Source organism: Stegodyphus dumicola, chromosome 5 (genome assembly GCF_044657685.1).
Source record: "Stegodyphus dumicola isolate Sdum_Otavi_A_Nest chromosome 5, ASM4465768v1".
In the NCBI taxonomy this organism is placed as follows: Eukaryota; Metazoa; Arthropoda; class Arachnida; order Araneae; family Eresidae; genus Stegodyphus; species Stegodyphus dumicola.
Window position 1 is genome coordinate 223,834,042 of NC_140772.1, and position 20,430 is coordinate 223,854,471.

General features: G+C 33.8%; 1 protein-coding gene across 2 annotated transcripts in view; it reads right to left on the reverse strand.

The window, feature by feature from the left end:
* Gga (ADP-ribosylation factor-binding protein Gga) overlaps positions 1-20,430 on the reverse strand; it is a 74,635-nt gene that overhangs the window by 8,896 nt on the left and 45,309 nt on the right. For both annotated transcript variants that reach the window (XM_035355248.2, XM_085817723.1), the window contains 4 exons: positions 18,031-18,294; positions 10,429-10,573; positions 9,224-9,465; positions 498-661 (listed from right to left, as the gene is read on the reverse strand). In XM_035355248.2, the coding sequence (XP_035211139.1) occupies positions 498-661; positions 9,224-9,465; positions 10,429-10,573; positions 18,031-18,294 (815 nt within the window). The remainder of the gene's footprint in view (positions 1-497; positions 662-9,223; positions 9,466-10,428; positions 10,574-18,030; positions 18,295-20,430) is intronic.

The following is a 20,430-nucleotide window of genomic DNA, read 5'->3' on the forward strand; positions in this document are numbered from 1 at the left end:
TTAACTAAAAGAATGCTAAAGAATAATGCTGATAAAATTAACTGCCTGTTTACAGCAGAAAATAAGAATTTTGTGTTCATAAACATTAAAGTTATTTAATTAAAAAGTTATTAAACATTAAAGTCAAATTTAAAAAAGGAATTACAACATGAACAACTTTTTATATGAACTAAATTATCAAGAATGAGTAAAATTTAATATCTATCAGTCTCTTACAGATATTTGAACTGATATTTGATCTGTTACTAAGCGTAAAGGGGCAAATACCCGTATTTAAAAATTCTCTACAATATATACAAAAACAGTGATAAAATATTTAAAGCACTGAAAATTTCATTTTGTCTTATTTGAATATTCATGATCATACAAAAAGCATGGATATTTATATATGAATTATTTTATTATTGTTTTATCAAATAAATTAATTGCAGGCATAACAATAACCCTACAATTTAATTTAAAATCTGAAGCTTAATAAAATGCTCTGATTAACATACTTTGGGAACTGCTGCTTGAAAACTAACATTTTTTACAGGACTAGAATTTTTGCTCATTGTAGAAACTACCATTACAGTAATATCTGGCCTAGGAGAATCTTTCCCAAAATGAATGACAATATTCAAGCCATTTTTCTCATGTAGATTTAAAGGTGATATGGAGCCTGAAATAGATATAAGAGAAATTAAAACAAGGTTAATAATTAAAAAGATTGCAACTTTTCTTCTTGCTAGTAGTTAGCTTCTTATGGGAGGAAAAAAAGGAATACACATTCTTAAACAAAAGTTCAGCACAAAAAATACTAATAATTTCTAAATATCTATAAAAATAACCATTGCTCTCTTTTTTTGTCCATGAATGTGTGAAAATTCTTATTACCTCTAAAAATTGTTACCTCTCTCTCTCTCTCTCTCTATATATATATATATATGAGTAATTTAAAATGCTTAATACTTTCACTAAAGTTGCTAAGTAATAAAACAATAAGTTATTATTAGAAAATATCATCTCCGAGGAAAAGAAATTTAATTAAAGCTATGTATTATTAGAAAAATTATTCATAGCTTTAATTAAATTTCTTTGCCTTGGAGATGATATATAATTCCTTTTTCTAATAATAATATATATATATGTGATGATTTCAAAATGCATAGATGAAAGCTGTGGAACTCTCAACAGCTTACGATACTGCGTAGATGACCGAGAAGACTGTAGTGGCTTGATTGGGAATTCAGATGACTAGTTACCTTTTTTATTTTTTACATTCGTTAAACGATGTGAGATTAGTTGAAATAAACTGCACTGAAGTTCCACGCCTGTAGGGTCGAAAATCGTCTGCGCCATATTATTGTAATGAAACTGTGGTTTGAAGGTGGCAGAGTGGAAAGCACGATGACGCAATTTAGCACAACATATCTTGAAAAATCACAATCTTTATTTTTTCCATGCATATCAAATCATCCTTTTTCATATAAGATATTTCTTAATAATATTTGAATACATAAATTGCAGTTTGAATCAGAACGTTATCGTAAGCAGCAGCATGATTTATAAGCGTCTTGCCAGCAGGAAAGCTATTCGGTAAAAAGGGAAAGGTTATAGTACTTTCCCTCGTCTCCAAAGTTATGCATTTTATCAAGTGCTTCTAAAGTTATTGATTTTAGTGTTCAAATTGATGTGTATGCGAACTCTTAAATTCAAGATTTTGTGATTGGAATGTTAACACGCTCAAAAACGGCAAAAATGTCAACTGATAAGAAACAATCCGTAGCTATTGTGGATACAATGAAATTCCAATTCCCTATTTTTGATGGCACAAGTACAAATTTTCCAATAGACAAATATCTTCTATTGTTTGAAGAGAAATGTGCCGCAAAGAACATTCCAGAAAAGGAAAAGAAATTTGTTTTCTCAGAGTGTATTAGAGGAGAGGCTTTAGCCCTCTATTTACGTGATTGTTTAGATAAAGACTGGGACAACATAAAGGCTATTTTTGAGACATACTTCACAACATCGGAATCTGTTACTTTTAGTGATTTTGTGTCTTTAAAATACGAGAAATTTAATAATATTGATGTTTATTTTCGTAATAAGTTGAAATTAGGAGCCAGCTTGAAACTAACAGATTCCACAATGGTGGAAGCACTTACGGAAGGACTTCCTGAGTCTCAAAGAATGCTGTTAACAGTGCAAAACATAGACACACCGAAAGACTGGATTACTCTTGCTAGGAAACTGTTTCCAGTTCAGATGCCGTTGGATGGTCTAGGAAATAATAATTATCAATTTGTTTCTCCAAGGCAAACTGTTCCGAGGTGCTATTATCCCAGACCAGTGCAAGCCACTCCTTATCAAAGTTTTCGTAGTGTGAGACCTTTTAATTATCAACAAGTGCAAACCTTTCATATAAATGCTGCGTCATAAGTTCTCCTAGACAGATGCCTTCTCGCCTTCGTCCTGCTAATGCTTCCGCTATGCTCCTCTTTCTTTGTTAGAACGTTATGATGTATTAAAGTTTAAAGTCAGTCGTATCTAATAGTTCAATTACTGAATAAGTTATTTGATTAACTTCATCTGGAAAAGCCATCTGCTATAAATTAAAATAAAGATATGCTTGCTGTTAAAAGTGAAAAGTCCTGAGTCGTCATTTTTCTCCGTGTTTCAATCACCCCAGCTTCGTTAACCATCTGCCAGAACGCGTAATGGAATAGCCTCACCATTCGCCCACGATGTGTTGGAATAACTGAAAACATTACAGTTATTAATCGCCTTTTTCTTTTTGAAGGGGGGAAATATGTAAGATAAAAATGTATGAATCAGAATTATAATATAACTATAAACATTAATTCTTCCTCTCTATTCTAAAATCGTAATAACTTCTTTGCATTGCGTCATTTCTACATCACTCTATGATCGGCGCAGCTCTGATGACGTAATCATTGGGAACTGAAACTGTCCTTGTAAACCAAAACTTTTCTCTTCGCGTGCCTCCATCTTGCATAACTACGCACTTCAGCTTTTGTTCTCTACTCTGCTAAGATGTAATTTCGCTCTCTTGCTTTCTATCCCAACAATATCAAAAATGTAAATCTTCTGTGGAAAGGCACGACTAGAGTGCCAAGTGATTGTGGCCACAAATATCAATTGGAAATAAAAATGGAATTAAAATCGCTTCTACTGCCAAGTTTTATTTACGAAGTCAACACATTAGCTTACGACGCAATCAGATTACTTCCTCTTCAATATAGGATAACTACGCATCTACAGTGCTCCGTCATTTCCTTTGCTTTTATTATGACATATATATACAGTGGAAATAAGGAATTTGATTCGTATATATACAGCAATACCTTGAGATATGATTTTACTTTGTTTCGTGAATGAGCTCGCTAGTTAACATTTCTGTATCTCAAATAAATGTTTCCACTGAAATACGATTAATTCCTGCCCCCCAAAAAATCTTTCCAACTTACAAAAAAATATGTTTATAATGAAAACAATTGTATATATATAAACTAAAACCTAATAACTTAATTTTTTAATAAAACCTAATAAATGATAATTTAAAGAAATAAACACATACATACGTATTAGATTAACATATGACATACACGTTAAATTCCCACTATCTCATTTTTGTTTAATTTTATTTTTTCCTTCAGCAGTTCTTTTCATTTTGGCCATGCTTCTGTCACTTTCATCTGAAGGATGTTTCAACAGAAACCTGTCCAAATAGATTTAGTTCCTTCTCCCTTTTAGAATGTTTCTGAAATTAGTTAGGCAAGAGTCATTAAATAGCCTCACTGCATGACAAATTGCAACCCTTTCAGGGTGTTTCTTTTCAACAAGTCTGAAACTTTTCCCCGTATTGAATATTTCCCCTCCATCCTTACTTTATCTCCCTTGAAGAGACAGCCTTTTTTACTTCCAACTCCTCTACAATCTCCTGTGGAAATTCCATTTGTTATTTTATCTATTGTTCCCTCAATTCAGGCTTATAGCTCAGGTCAAAAGCTGGACTTAGTGACTGTTTGTATCTAAAAAAAACTCGCATGTTGAACACTCGTATCTCAAGGTACCACTGTATATATACAGGGTGATTATAATTAAAGTTTAAGTTTCAAAACGCTATAAAAAAAGAACCACTCATGAAAATGACGTCAAATTTGAAAGGAATGTTATTGAAGAAGGCGGAAAGCGTATGGCAGAAGAAAAAATTTAGTTTCAAAAGTTAGCAACACATGGCGCTGCAAGCGGAAGAAGAGGTAAATTAAAATGTTAGTTAAATTTCAGTGTTATAAAGCCGTCAGGTACCAGGCTGTTCCTCATTTTGCGTCTCAGACGTTTGCCATGGGTGTTTCACTGCAGGACCGCGCTCTGCTGGTAAAGCTGTATTACAAGAATGATGATTGTGCAAGAGTAGCTCTGCAAAATTTCAGGACACTGAAGGGTATAAAAGAAGGCATTGGTCCAATGAGTGTCGTAGGTCTAAAGAAAATGATGCAAAAATTCGAAACGACAGGTTCGTTTGATGTGCAATCTGGTAGAAGGAGAAAACGGGAGCATTCGACGGTAGTTGAAGAAGTGGCCCCAGCATTACAGGAGGGGTCGGCCGGTGGTGTGCAACCGTGCAATGCACGAGGAATTGAACGAACATTGGACAGGCCTACGAGCACGGTGCTGAAAATTGTACGAAACATCCTGCAATGCTATCCGTACAAAATTGGCTATGTGCAGGAGTTGCTTCCGCCTGACCTGACAGCTAGGGAGACGTTTGCGTTAGAATTCCTGGCTCGCATGGAAGTGGATAATGAATGGCCGTGGAAAATTTTGTGGAGAGATGAAGCCCATTTCCATCTGACAGGATACGTGAATACCCAGAATTGTCGAATACGGGCAACAGAAAATCTATTGGCAAAGCACCCCGTACCACTTCATCCTGAAAAGGTCACTGTATGGTGTGGCTTTATGGCATCATTCACCCTACAACCATATTTTTTCGAGCAGACGGGTGCTTCCGATCCTGTTACCGCAACCGTCACTGGTCAGAGGTATGCGTCTCTTTTGCGCAACCACGTGATTCCAGCTCTGCAACAGCATGGATGTGTGGATGAAATCATTTTTATGCAAGATGGCGCTCCTCCGCACATTGCACATCCCGTGAAGCAGCTGCTCAGGCGCCATTTCGGAAATGCTCGAATTATCAGCCGTCATTTCCCTACAGCCTGGCCGTCCCGATCGCCTGATCTTACTCCGTGTGATTTCTGGCTGTGGGGATATCTGAAGGATGTCGTGTTCCGTGCTCCAATTGCAAATTAGCGGAATTAAAGGCACGCATTTCACAACACATTCTGAACATCACCCCGGAGACACTGCGATCCGTTGTGGAACATGCTGTTTGTCGCTTTCAACTTGTTGCACACAATGGTGGACACCATATTGAATATGTTTTGCGCTAGTCTCGAGACAGTTCCGAACTTCTTTGATGAATGGTTCTTATGCGGTACGTCGCTGCAAAACTCATGAAACCGATTTGTCCCTTTCGATGTGATATGTACAGTCATGCAAATAAAATTATTCAACAATTCTAATTTGTCAATACGTTTTAATGTGTAACTTCCACCTTAGCCGTTGTTTTACGAATCATTTCTCGTCGTGATTTGGCCGCTTACAGCGCCATCTGTGGCTAACTTTCAAAACTAAATTTTTTCTTCTGCCATACGCTTTCCGCCTTCTTCAATAATATTCCTTTCAAATTTCACATCATTTTCATCAGTGGTTCTTTTTTTATAGCGTTTTTAAACTTAAACTTTAATTATAATCACCCTGTATATATACACACACATAGACATTACAATATCAAGAGTGATTATGGTTATGGAAAATTGGTACTTTATCTTTATGCACCTGCTATGTATTTTGGTGCGTTTTTTTTAACTGTAGATAATTTCCAGTAATAATGGCACACGTACATTGTATTTTTTAGTTATGCACACATGTGCCAAAAATGTGTGGCAGGTGCAAAATCAAAATGTACCAAAAAATCAAATGCTTTATTAACAAATTTGTGAAAATATTTGGTCTTAGAATCACATTATATATATATATATATATATATACAGTCAAAAGTCGTTAATCCGGACTCGTCGGGACTTCGGCGATTCCGGATTATAGATCATCAGTTTAAATCTGGTAAAATGGCATGCAGAAATTATAAAATTAAAAATATGAAACCGCAATTTACGAAATAAAGAACAATTATGATCTAAAGGGTATCAAAATTTACAAAAAGAAAGCTTAATATTTATTTGTTTACTTTATTAAACATTTCTTTCAATGTAAGTTGTTTAAGTTGCTTCATTTTTTATGTGATAATACATTTTCTTTAATTCTATAAACAGACATAATTTCTTGTTCAGTTACAAAGTTTCGCTGTTCAAGTCCTATAATTGCTGTGTCGAGAATACCGACTAATTTGTCAATCGAAACTTTTTATTTTCAATAACCTCTGTCACTTTCTTCGCTATCAGAAGTGAATTATAATGAGGAGGCATTTGATTTAAATCATATCAAAGATGGAAAAACATCTGCCCTTAAGATAAGGATAGTGCTGACAGATCAACTTCCAATTCATTGCACGCCGCACGCTGCGGTGTTAAAGATAAACAAAGTTTAGATAAACAAAGGATATGGCTTTATCCATTTTTTGCAGCAATTCCACTTTTTGTTTAATGGACTCCGAAAGATACTTTCGCTTTGTATATCCTTTACATATTAGTAAATATATATCGGAAATTCTATTTGACATAATCGAAAGTTCAAGCTTACTTTTATAAAATTGCTCTAACAGTCTGCAAAAAATAATAATTCGGATCCAATTCGAAGATTAAGGAACAACGCAATCTGCAACATTAACTGAAATAGATAATTAGAGAATTTTAGCTTAGCTTATCCCGTCCGTTATACATTAAACGCGCTTTCGTAAACGTATTTTACGCACGCGCACACGCAAATTCGCAGCGGTAAAGGCCTTACGCGCATGCATCAACGCGGCGCATGCGCAGAAAGTTTGTAGCTTTGAGGTCCGGATTATAGATCATTCCGGATTATGGGTGTCTGAATTAACGACTTTTGACTGTATATATATATATATATATATATTATAAAGCAGCATTAAAATTATGCAATTAAAACTATGTGATTATATTTGCATGTAAATGCTTATACCATCTCAGTTAAGTATAATTCATGAACAGGTATGCATGACTAGCAATATACACTGCTTACGATATATAATCCTACGTATATTTCAGATTTATTTAAAGGACAAAGATGATGTTGCGATACCTTTGATAAATATAGCACAGCATCCTGTTGATATTTAATGCATGCACTAAACCTGGCATTCTTTAACCCTCTAAGCCAATGATTTTCCACTGTTTTGCCCAGAGCAACCCTTTCACCACTACCAGACAATCATTCCTAAAATAGGAACTTTTTATTACCTCAGAAGATTGATCTGTACAATATGATGAATTTCAACTTCCTCCAGAAAAAAGTTATTTTTGCTGACCTTTCCCTAAAAATTTTTCATAGGCCAGATTTTTCATGATTTTTCAGGTGAAGCTTGAAAAATGGTGTGACCTAATAGTTATAAAAAGGTTGATGGAACTTTTTTTTATTATTATTCCCTTAAAAAATTAATTTTGGGAAGTAAATTAGATTTCAAAGTGAAATAATGCTAAAACAATTAATACCACAAGTAAAAAAGAGTGATGTCGGCAAATCGGTTTAAGTCTAGAACATTCTGCTTGCAGTAACTAATAAATAAACCATAGTGCTTAGGTTAAAGTAAATGGAAGAATACATAAATATTACTTAAAATCTCAGCTTTACTTTCTTCATTAGTCCTGATAAGTGCACATGTTATATTTGCAATTATATTCACATTAAGGTATTCAAAAATCATGGTGAATTTTGGCAAAACCTGTCAGCCTGAGATTCCTAGTTAAAATCAGAGAAAGGTTGAATCTCCAAGCTCACAACTTTTTTCATTATATATTAAATTATATATATTTGTTTATACATAATAAAGTAATAATTTGTTTTAGCCCCATTTCTTTTGATAACTTGTATTACTTATTCAATTTTCAATATGGTCTTGTATTTATATAATGTTTGATACACTTTTTTTAATGACAGAATGTTGCAAAATTTATAATTTAGAAAGCCAAATAAACACTCAGGGATAAAAAAAATATTGAAAATAGTCCATTTTTAACTCTTATTTTTTACTTCATCCATCCACTTAAACTGCAATTATAAAGCCTGGAGAAAAATTTTAATAGCAGATGAAACACTCAAAAATTTTAATATACCAACGGGGCAAATAAATTGGAAATTTACAATTCATTTTTAAAATATGTAAAAATTAAATTCAAATCTTGAATCGGTACTTACGTATTATCGCAACCAGGTTCGCGCTATTTGTAAGTTTCAGTAAAAAAGTATGAATAGAAAGAAAATGTACATTTATTAATTACAGATAATTTTTAATACAGATTTTTATATTATTTTGTTTTAAAATATAAAATAGCAATTAAACCCTTCCGTTTCGAATTTGAATAAGTTGCAGAATTATTTTTTCGGCGGAAATCTTTTGGCTATTGCTTTTAGCACTGATTGAAAACCGTATTCGCCATAACCATGTACACGTCGACTTATTTTTACTTAAAAAAACATCCCAGAATTGCACAAAAATGGCACTGCGCACACTCTTGACTTTTTATCCATGTACACTGCTATTTTCTGATAAATTACAAAAATTTGCACGAAAATGCAGGAAAATTTTGTGAATCTTCACATGCACTTTTTACAAAACTACGTATAACACGTAGGATTGTCGTAAGTAGGGTCGCCAAATTTGGCAATTTATGCAAATTTTGGCCTGGTTGCGATAATACGTAAGTACCCTTGAATCTAATGTTTAGTACATTGCACTAAATCTGTAGACCAAAAGAAGGCTTTGGCCCATAAACCATACACTGATTTATTTTATTCAATCTTCTGAAGTTAGGATTTAAATTTATTATGAAGAGATCCTACAATGAAATTAACTTTTGTACAGTTAATTGCATCTTGTTAAAAAAGGGGGAGAGGAATTAACCTAAAAAGGAACTTAAAAAAAATAATAATAATAATAAATAAATAAATAAAGTAAAAATACCTGGCCGAATTGTCTCTAAGGGTACAAAAACGTCTTTTAGAGATAACACACTACTGTGAGCTGGACTGTTCACTGGAGATATCCTATCAGAGGATAGAGATGCTTCTGTTACAGATGGTGAATTAGGTGTTACTTGAGTCGAAGTAACAGTAGAAGATAATATAGGTGAAGACAATTTCTCAATTTTTGTCTGAACTTTTTGTTGTTGAATTAGTTGACTTAAAGGAACTTTCTGAGGTGTGCTAGAAAAATAAATTAAAATTTATGACTACTAGAGATATAGTTTTAAGCATGATTTTAAATATACCATCCTAAAAAAGGAGATTAATAAAAAAAAATTTGATTATTAATCAACAACATACTTAAGATAGAAATCTTATCACGGAGAAAAAAGCAAAACTCACACCACAAATAGTGAAAATTCATAATTTTCATAGCCTAACAATTTTATGATGAACAATTTATCTTCAGGGATATTGACACATACGTGTATGATTATTTTTTTTAATGAAAACAAAAGTATATCCTCAGGGATATTGACACATACATGTATGATTAGTTTTTTTTTTTTTTTTTTTTTAATGAAAATCAATTCAAAGTGAAACAAATTAAAATCTATTCAGTATTCTCAACAATAAAATAAATTTTTTTTAAAAAAGTAGTCATATGGCAGCATCAACAATATTTTACTGATAATCACTGACTGACTGTTAAGATCAATATCTTTGGGGGGGATGACAAAAAACATGTAAGATAGCTTGCTATGTCTGGGGATAATGTAAAAAATTTGCATATCTTGGAGGTGCGAAAAATTTCATTCATAATTTGTCATTAATGTTCATCACCCACACATATATAGACATGATTTTTTTTTCAGGTTCACTTAACTGCTGCCCACATGATATAAATAAAACATAGTCAAACAAAATATGAAATAATTTCTGGCACACTATTTTATTGATGGGCAATGAAGGGTAACTTAATGTAACTTTAGAATAATTTTTTCTAACATTCTAGGGGGTGGGGGAATTTGTTGATTGATTTAAAATTTGAAAAAAAAAAAAAAAAAAAATATACATTCAGTGTGATATTGCCCTTCTTATGCCATGAAACAAAAATACATGATTAGCCATCATTATATCAAAGAAATAATAGTTTGGTAATGCATGACATGAACACTTTCAAAGAGACTAAGTTAATCTTACCTGGGAAATTCATATTTAACTGCAGAAGTTACAGGTAAACTTTTTTTTAAAAGAGACTGCCCCAACTCATCCAATTCTTCTAAGCCCTTTGATAAAACTGCACTAGAACTTATTTGGCTAACAGAATTAACAGATGAATTTGCAACTGAAATGAAAATTTCCTATTAAATTATGTATTAGATATGTCATACTATAATAAAGTACAGTGAAAATGTCTCACATAAAAATGAGAAAAAGTGAGAGGATAAAAACTGCATGATTAAATAATCACTTGAACAAATGATCCAATGGCTTCAATTCAAGAAATAAAAAGATAGGTTTTGAAAATTTCCACTTATGAAACCAATACTAGCTCGGGTATCATTAGTTAAAAATTTTGGACAGTGTACATTACTAAAATTGTAACCAATCCTTTAACATAAACTGTTGGACTAATTGTGACAACAAGGCTGCCCTCTGGTGAGTAGCCAGAGAAGTACTTCAGTAAAAGCTAAGGCTCCCACTTGATAGGTTGTACCAGACTTTTGCTCTGTAATTTTTTCTTAAAGTTAAATGTAATGTCCATGTGTAACTTAAACCTGTTAATAAATACTTGTTACACTATACAGGACTCTTCTATGACCCTATCTAAAATGACTCCTACACAAAGCGACGCCCAACGTTAATGTTTAGCTTTAAGAATTTTCCTTGACTTTTGCTCACTTTCTTTTTCAGAAACAGTGCTTGCAGCCACACCCGTTGGATCTAACTCCTAAAAGTTTAGGAAAGGAAATACCTCGCCCATCAGGTATGATTTTTTTTTTTTTATGGTGCCACCCTGATGGCTTATCAGCAACAAATAGTTGTCAATGATATAATTTGTTTTGCATTTAAACACTAATGTTCTATAATGTGTTAACCCTTAAATATGAAAACATAAAAATACTTTACTGTGTTCTTAAAGTATATATGTATATCTTTCATGAATATTGTATCATTTTGAAGTGATTAAGAAATTCTTTCATTTTGTTTACAGATGAGTGCTTTAGAACTGCATAATCATAATATTCAGTTTTGTTTCGAAATGGTAAATGTGGTAAAACATAAAAAGGTATAATATATTCAAAGTGAGGCATTTTAAGAGTAAAATTCTGTATTAGAAATTGTTATTATAATATGCTGAATGTATTAAATCTTATAAATGTAGTTTCTATTTGAGCTTAACTTGATGAATCAGTGACTCAGTGACACGTTTATTACCCTGTTGCTTCCATATTGGTTTTATTTATTGATATTTTTGGTCAATCTTTGGATTATGGTAACTTGGCGATTTTTTGGCGAAAATTTGGCGACCAACCCTGCTACAGCAACCTGCTAGTTTTTGTTTGGATGCCATTTTGTTTTCACAAAGTAAAGGCTTTTTTTTTTTTTTTTAACTCAACATTTTTTTCCAACAATCTGCTAGCCGAATTATGCTTATGCTAGAACTTTTATGGAACAAAAGTGCTTAATCATGACGAAGATTAGGTGCGAAATTGGGAGAAAGTGCAGAATCGCAAACTGCTTGCCACGTTTTTAAGAATTGCACATACACGGCATCCATGTACACCTCAACCTATTTTCACTTAAAAAAAATCCCAGAATTGCACAAAAATGGCATTGCGCACACTCTTGACTTTATCCATGTACACTGCTAAAGTCCTAGCTAGTAACCTTTATCGCCTTACCAAAATGTCGCCAAACTACCTGTTACCATATACCAAAGATTAGCCATATTTTTTTTTCCTTCCATTTCCGCTTACATTGCTGAAAATTGTTTATATTTGATGATTTACTGAAGCAAGATTCTTTCTGGTTAAATGTTATTTTTTTTATACTGATTGATATGCGTTTCACATGTGCGTAATTCTTTTAGTTTCATAAGTGTATTGCTATCCATGAATGTTTTATTTTTTTCTTTGAGAATAGAAATAATTAACGGAAAAGGATTTTATCAATGTTACTTAAACCATGCTATTTCTAAATCCTGTAAACTGTTTTATTTTAAGGAAGAGTCTTTTTTATATATTACTTTGACTGTTAATTTTGATACAACTAACTTTAGTATAGTGCTATTCTATGGTAAAATTACTAAAAATCTTTTCTGAGTAAGGTGACCTCATTACAACCTTCTAGTTAGAGCTACAATAAAGTTTTTTTTCATCGAAGAATTTATTTTAAGTGAAACACGTTACCATGTCGTTTTTTTTTTAAAGGATGTAAACAAGATATCTGTGTTCTAGCAAAAGAACTTGGTGTGAATGTTACAGAACAAGTGACAATAGTTGATATTAAAGGATGCCATTTTAACGAGTAAGGGATATAATGAAGAGTTCACTAAAGATATATTTTTCAGCATTATTGCGGAACGAAAAGAAATAGAGGAACGTGAATTTAACGAAAGAAAACTGCGTGAGGAATGCGAATATAACGAAAGGAAAGAGATAGAACTCAAGCACGAGCTTGAGAAATTGAAAATACAAGTAGCTAGTTCAGGTGCTAGTTATGATTCCTTACCTGCTTTGAAACTCACTGACACGGATATCCCTAAGTTACAATTACAAACTTTAATTCCTCACTTTAATCCAAAAAGTGATGACATGAGCCTTTTCCTCACTTTATTTGAAAGGCAACTAACAATTTTGAACATACCTCAAGGGAAATGGGTAGTGTATCTCTTGGGTTTGTTACCTAATGACGTTGCAAAACTGATTGCAAAGGAATCTGCTAGTGATGCACAAGATTAGGATTGACGAATGAAAAGTCAATACTTTTGAGAAGTTAAAGGATTTGATGACATCAGACCAAATTAAAAGACGGTCCCCTTCTGAGTATAGAGAACATTTTGTGGATCATTGGTCCGAGTGGACTGATCCACTTCAACTGGCTGATAAATTAGATTTATCGAAGAAGCTGAAACCATCAGGAGTAGAAACGTCAGTAATAACACTCCAAAGCTGTCTCAATGTAGTGGTCCTAAAAAATATAAAAATAACCCTCAACTTGTTAAAAACTCAGCGACAAGGAATTCTGGCATGAGAGAAGATCGACCACCTGTTAGTTGTTATGGTTGTGGAAAATCAGGCATCGTTAAGGCTGAGTGTCCAACCTGCTTTCCTCCTTTAAGTAAAGAATCAGCCGACTTCAAAGCAATAAACTTACATACAGTGTCTGTAGAGACACCTCACACGATTCTTTTAAGAGTGAAGCGCTGGAATTGTTTTAGATCTACAAAATCATTGGTGGTTTTACCAGGATAATCCGCAACAAAAGTTTAAGTTTATTGATGATGATTCTAAACCCAATGATTGAACCGAATGTACGTCGGAAGTTGACACTGTACTGTTAAGAGAATGTGAAGGACAACATCTATTGGCTCATCAAAGATCACAATTAAATGAGCTATTGAGTCAATATTCAACTATCTTCCAACCAGGGGGAGAAGCAACACCTTTCATAGAACATCAAATTAAAACTGGAAACCATCCCCCAGTAGCTGTACCACCATATAGAATGAACCCTGCTAAGGAAAAAATCTTAAAGCAAGAAATTGACAAGCTCTTATCTGAAGGAATAATTGAAGAATGCGAATCCCCTTATGCATCCCCAGTTGTTTTAATACCGAAACCTAATGGAACAATATGCCTCTGCATAGATTACCGGAAATTGAACGCGATTACAGTTCCAGATTCCTACCCACTTCCGAGAATGGATGACCTGTTACATGAGGCAAAACCTACTCCTTTCGTGTCGACCTTTGATCTTCGTACAGGATATCACCAAGTGAAGGTTCATACTGATGATCAAGACAAGACAGCATTTGTGTGTCCCTTCGGAACACATCATTTCTTATGAATGCCCTTTGGTCTTCGGAATGCCCCAGCAACATTCCCGAGATTGATAGACCGTTTTCACAATGGACTTGAGGACATCCTGACCCTCACCTATCTGGAGGACATAATCGTGTTGTCAGAATCATTCAAGAAACACCTTTCCGATCTCAAAGCTGTTTTCAAAAGGCTTTTGCTCTTAAAATTCCACGCAAACAGAGAGAAGTGCCACTTCGCTTCTTCTCGTGTGAAATATTTGGGATTTTGGATCACACAAAAAGGAATCGAAGTTGATTCAGAAAAAGTTTCCTCTATCCAGAGAATTCCACCTCCCAAAAACATCAAGGTACTCCAATCCTTCCTTTAAACGTGTTCTTGGTTTAGACGATACATACAAAACTTCGCGGAAATATCACAATCTCTTAGTGATTTGACAAAGAAGAAAGTCCAATGGGAATGGCGTTTCAACCAGCAAAAAGCATTTGAAACTCTAAAAAACTGCCTCATAACACCTCCTGTGTTGTAGCAAGCAAATGGTACTCAACCGTATATTCTTCGAACGGATGCAAGCAATTATGCTGTTGGAGCCGTTTTACTTCAAGGGGAAGGGTCTAAAGAGCACCCTATCGAATATGCCAGCTGACTACTTTCTCCAGCTGAGCAAAACTATTCGACGGCTGAACGAGAAGCCCTCGCTGCGGTCTGGGCCCTGAAAAAATTCCATGGTTATGTCAAAGAATCAGAAGTAATTATAGCATCCGATCATCAACCTTTATAAGGGCTTTTGAACCTTAAGTCTCCAACCGGAAGACTTGCTAGATGGGCACTTGAAATTCAGTCTTTCAACCTGAAAGTACAATACATTCCTGGAAAGGCAAACGTCATCGCTGACATGCTGTCTCGTCCAAGCACTGAACATGAAGTTTCACCTTGCGAGATTTTAAATATATCTGTGGTCAACATGCCCACAAGACGTCCAAAAGACATGCGTGAATCCCAACTTAAAGATGAACACTTAAAAAAGATTATAGAAAGTTTTGAATCCACTCAGAAAACTGAAGAATGTGCCAACTGGACTGAATGGGGATTCTTAATAAATCAAGGTGTTCTCTACCGATATGTCCCTGACTCTGATTCAGAAAAGGCCCAGTTAGTAATTCCAACGGCCGAGCATGAATCAATCATGCAAAAGCACCATGATGACCCAATGGCTGGACATTATGGAGAAGAAGGAACATTCCAATGAAATGCCAGGTGCTATTATTGGACTGGTATGAAAAAGTATATATCCTACTATGTGAAAAACTGTCCTGAATGCAACCGCCACAAGGCTACCAATCAAAAGCCAGCTGGACTCTTAAGAACATCTGTCTTTTCTCAATGTTTTGAGATCATATCTATCGATTTGTTTCGGCCATTGCCAAAAACTGACACTGGAAAACAATCGATATTCATTGTCGAAGACTGTGCTACACGATGGGTTGAATTATTTCCTCTTGCTCAAGCTACAGCAGGCAACTGCACTATAACCCTCATCGAAGAAGTATTCATGCGGCATGGTATACCACGAACAATCATCAGTGATAACGGCACCAAATTTATCAGTGCAGTCATGCAACAAGTTTGCTGCACATTAAATATCAATCAGAACTTGATACCAGTTTACTTTCCTCAGTCAAATCCTGTGGAACGGAAAAATAGAGACTTAAAACCTCGTCTTACAATCCTAGTAGGAGATGTGCATGACAATTGGCATTTGAAACTCCCAGTTACTCGCTTCACTATGAATATGGCTGTCTGTGACACTACAGGCCATACATCAGCATTCCTAATGTTTGGAAAAGAGCTGAGGACTGTCGACGACGTTGTTCACGATTTCAAAGCTGTGGTCGAAAATGATATCTTTGTTCCTGAAATCACCCCTTATCTTATATCGATTCACAACTATTACAAAGGACATACGACAGCGTATCAAAATAAAGCAAGATCAACGTAAAAAACAATATGATAAAGGAAGGCGACAAGTGTTTTATTCACCAGGTGATAAGGTATGGGTTAATTTACATCCTGTTAACAATGCAAAAAACAAAAAGACTTCAAAGTTCATACCAAAGCGTGATGGTCCATACTTGGTAATGAAACAGAAATCACCTACTTCCTATGTCCTTTCAAGCCTTCATAAACCATCAGAACCCTTAGGAACATACCATACGTCTGCACTAACATTTTTCAAAGACTCATCCACTTCTCCCATTCTTCCGCTCAGGAAGAGAGGTAGACTGCCAAAAGTTACTTTGCATTCCTGAAATAATCAAGAACTTGTGGTTCCGAATAGTGCTTCAAAGAGAGGTTCCCTTGCCCAGGAAACAAACAACAACAACAAAAAAAAAAAAAAAAAAAAAAAAAAAAAAAACGAGACTAGAGACAATGTTACAAGAGCTCCCAAATCCTCCAGTTCCGTCTCATTGCCGGGATGTTGGAAGAGCCAGAGGGGGAGTTTGTAACCAATCCTTTAACATAAACTGTTGGACTAACTATGACAACAAGGCTACCCTCTGGTGAGTAGCCATAGAAGTACTTCAGTAAGAGCCAAGGCTCCCACTTGATAGGTTGTACCAGACTTTTGCTCTGTAATTTTTTCTTAAAGATAAATATAATGTCTGTGTGTAACTTAAACCTGTTAATAAATACTTGTTACACTATACAGAACTCTTCTATGACCCTATCTAAAACAACCCCTTCACAAAATAATATTTATATATACCATCCAAATAACAAATAATTTTTCAAAGACACCAGATACATCAGAAAAGAATCAATATAAAAATGTCTGGAGTTATAAATGAGTATTTGCAGAAATGTTAAAATTATATAGCAAATTTAAAATTTCATTATTTAATGAAATTCAGGATTTATGCAAACCTTAAAAAAATCCATGATTTTTTACCTGATGAAAATAATTCAAGACATATAATTTTTACAATTTTATATATCAAAGAACTCTGTCTTTCCCTTTTCTAGAAGATCTGTAGTAGAATAAGGAACAACTTGATTTTTTTTTTTTTTTTTTTTTTTTACAAAATGAATTAAATGACTGAAATTTTCCTACTTGAAAGCATGCCTTAGCTGATTCATTTCTTAAGCCATGATTCATATGTTAAAGAGATATTTAATCTTGCAATCTTTTTGAAAGATGTTATATAAATAACAAAAAAATAATGTTGGTGACAATCGCACAAAGAGCTTATGCTGACTAGCCCAATGTCGGCAAGTCACCAAATCAATTTTGCAGTTGTAATGTGTTTCACAAAACTTCAAGTGAAACTCTTTTTTAAACTGCTCAAAATAATTTCTAGTGAACAATGCAATACAATATACATAATCTGTAATAAAGAGTACAGCTAATGATTTTATGGATCAAATTTTATGTACTTATAAATATTCAGAGAAAATTCACATACTTAAGAAAATTTCTACAGATTAAATTCAAACCATCTTGGCTAATACACCAAATAAAACAAAAATAAAGGAAATAATCATATAATATGAATTATATATCCGATTATGAATCAAAAGCCTTAAATCATATGCTTATTAAGAGGCAGAATATTTTACATTGAAAAAGTCTACATACATTTTTTTGTGTGTTTAATATGTAGTTCTTTCTACAGCAAAGAACATGCATTGAAAACAAAAAAAAGCGAAGAAAAACTCATTATCTACAAAATTTATCACGCACAGCATTTTTACTCACTAGTAGGTACTGGTGTGAGAGAAGGTACACCAGATGTATCACCAGACAAAAGAACATTGGCTGTATAATCATTTATCACAGAATTAACAGTACTTGCAGGTTTAAGACTTGCAGCAGAAGAAAATGATGGCTTCATATCATCAATATTTGTTTTGCTATTTTTAAAAATCTGATCCAAATCTGCCAGAGTGGCAGAAGTAGCAGCATTGGAGGCACTTGTAGATTTCACATTAGTAGAACTTTGAGCATCAGGTTCACCTAAACCTTAAAAGAAAAAAATATAATTTAATAGAAATAAATTTTTGAATGGCAAACAATTTTAAGTGAATCTGAGGTAAATCAATCCATTAAAATTATTGATTTTTATCTGGAATACATTTGCCATAATAATTCTTTAGATGATGTGAAGTAGACAGAAGATAAAGACAGATTCACTGACACTTTTTCTGACAGTGAGCAGTCAATCATGCATCTTCTTGAAACATTCTTTTTACTTTAGACACAGCATAACATCAAGACTTTTATAAAAAAATTGTTGAGAACATGAATCACACGTGCCTCCAACTTCAGTGGGCATGGCAACACACTGCATGGTGTATCCTGAGGCAACAAGTTGTTTTCTCCGGTGAATCTTGTTACAATCTGGAGATAAAATGATGGAAGAGTATGTGTCAGATGTTACAGAGGGAAACATATGCTTCCACAATATGTTATCCAGCATCATAGTATGGGGAGCTATTGGGTATAATTGTCGATCCCATCTAGTGCAGATTAGGGCAACCTCAACAGTGATCACTACATGAGGGAAGTCGTGGAGGCAGAGGTCCTCCCCATTCTTCAACGCATTCCGGGCACTGTATTTTAACAGGATAATTGCCCATGCACATGTTTCTCAGACTGCACAAACCTTCTTTAAAGAACAACAGGTTTTGCTTCTTCCATAGCCTCCTCATTCCCTGGATAGGTCACCCATGGTGCATGCCTGGTATCTCATCATTCGGAGACTTACTCGTATAAAAAAAAAAAAAAAAAGCTGGTGGGACACAGACTACGACTGAACTTTGACGTCAAGTCGAAGCCTTATGAATGCCATTCTTCAAGATTACATTCAGAACCTTATGATTCAATGCCACAGTGAGTACAGGCTCTCATCACTCAGTTTGCTGGACACACAAAGTACTGATTTCCGACGTTCATTTTGTTTTTTGTCTTGTAAATTGGATTGTTTATTTGTACCACTTAATTAGTAATATGTAGATTAAATTTCATTTTCCAAATGTTGCTTAATGGTGTTGCATTTTTTGAAAACATTAGTGTACAAGTTTTCCAGTATAATACGGTAAAATTTATTAACAAAACTTATTTAAAAAAAAAAAAAAAAAAAAAAAAAAAAAAAACAGAATTTAATTCTGATGCTCAAAGAAAATTATGATAAGAGAGAATTTTTTCAAATATGGTCCAGATTTTGTAAGTACATGTTTCATATACTGAAGCAGTTTCTGAACTCTAGCTCACTTCATTTGATTCAGAGAAAAGGGTCCACGAATTTTCAGTGTTTCATTTCATAACTATGGTTATATGAAATATGAAATAGGGTTCCAAACACAGAAAATATCGTTACCAAGAGTGAAGAAAGTAATTAAGAGATTGCTGAGAATGGAAAAATTTCAACTCACAATTTAGTGAGAATTCTCGAATTGGCAATTTCACTGAATAATGGAACTTTGTAACTAACCAAGAAATTACACGAAGCAACTTAAAACATCTAGCATTAAAAAAGATGTTTAGCAAACAAGCTTTTCTTCAAAATTTGATTCTTTTGAGATCATAAATGCTTCATTAAGTCAAACTATTTCATACTTTTTATATAATTTTTATGTGATCTTACAAGATTTAAACTGATGATCTAAAATCCAAAATCGGTAAAGTCCTGCTAAGTTCATATCTCAGACCTTGTATTATACATGGCAAAAGTAGCAAATTTTGCAATATGACTTGTGGTGGAATGTGAATACAGAAACACAACTATAAAAAATATGGAGAATGTTATTTCAATTACTGATATTTATGAGATATAATATACGATATTCACAATATTTGTTCAAATGAATAACTAGTAACTGTAATACATGCATCACAATGAAATGCCTAGCATATCATATACTATGCTCAGACAACAGAGATGCTCATTCTGATCTTCAGAAGAATCAAATTGTGTCTCAAAAATGAGATCTGTCGTTCTGTAATACATGTATTGCAACTGCTGGTCATTCATTTTTAAAATTTCTTTGTGCATATTGTGTTTCTATGTTCCTATCACATTCCCCCTCAAACTGCATTATGAAAATTATTAATTTATCAAGTTCTATCATCCCTTAAAATTGTGACCTTACATTCTGT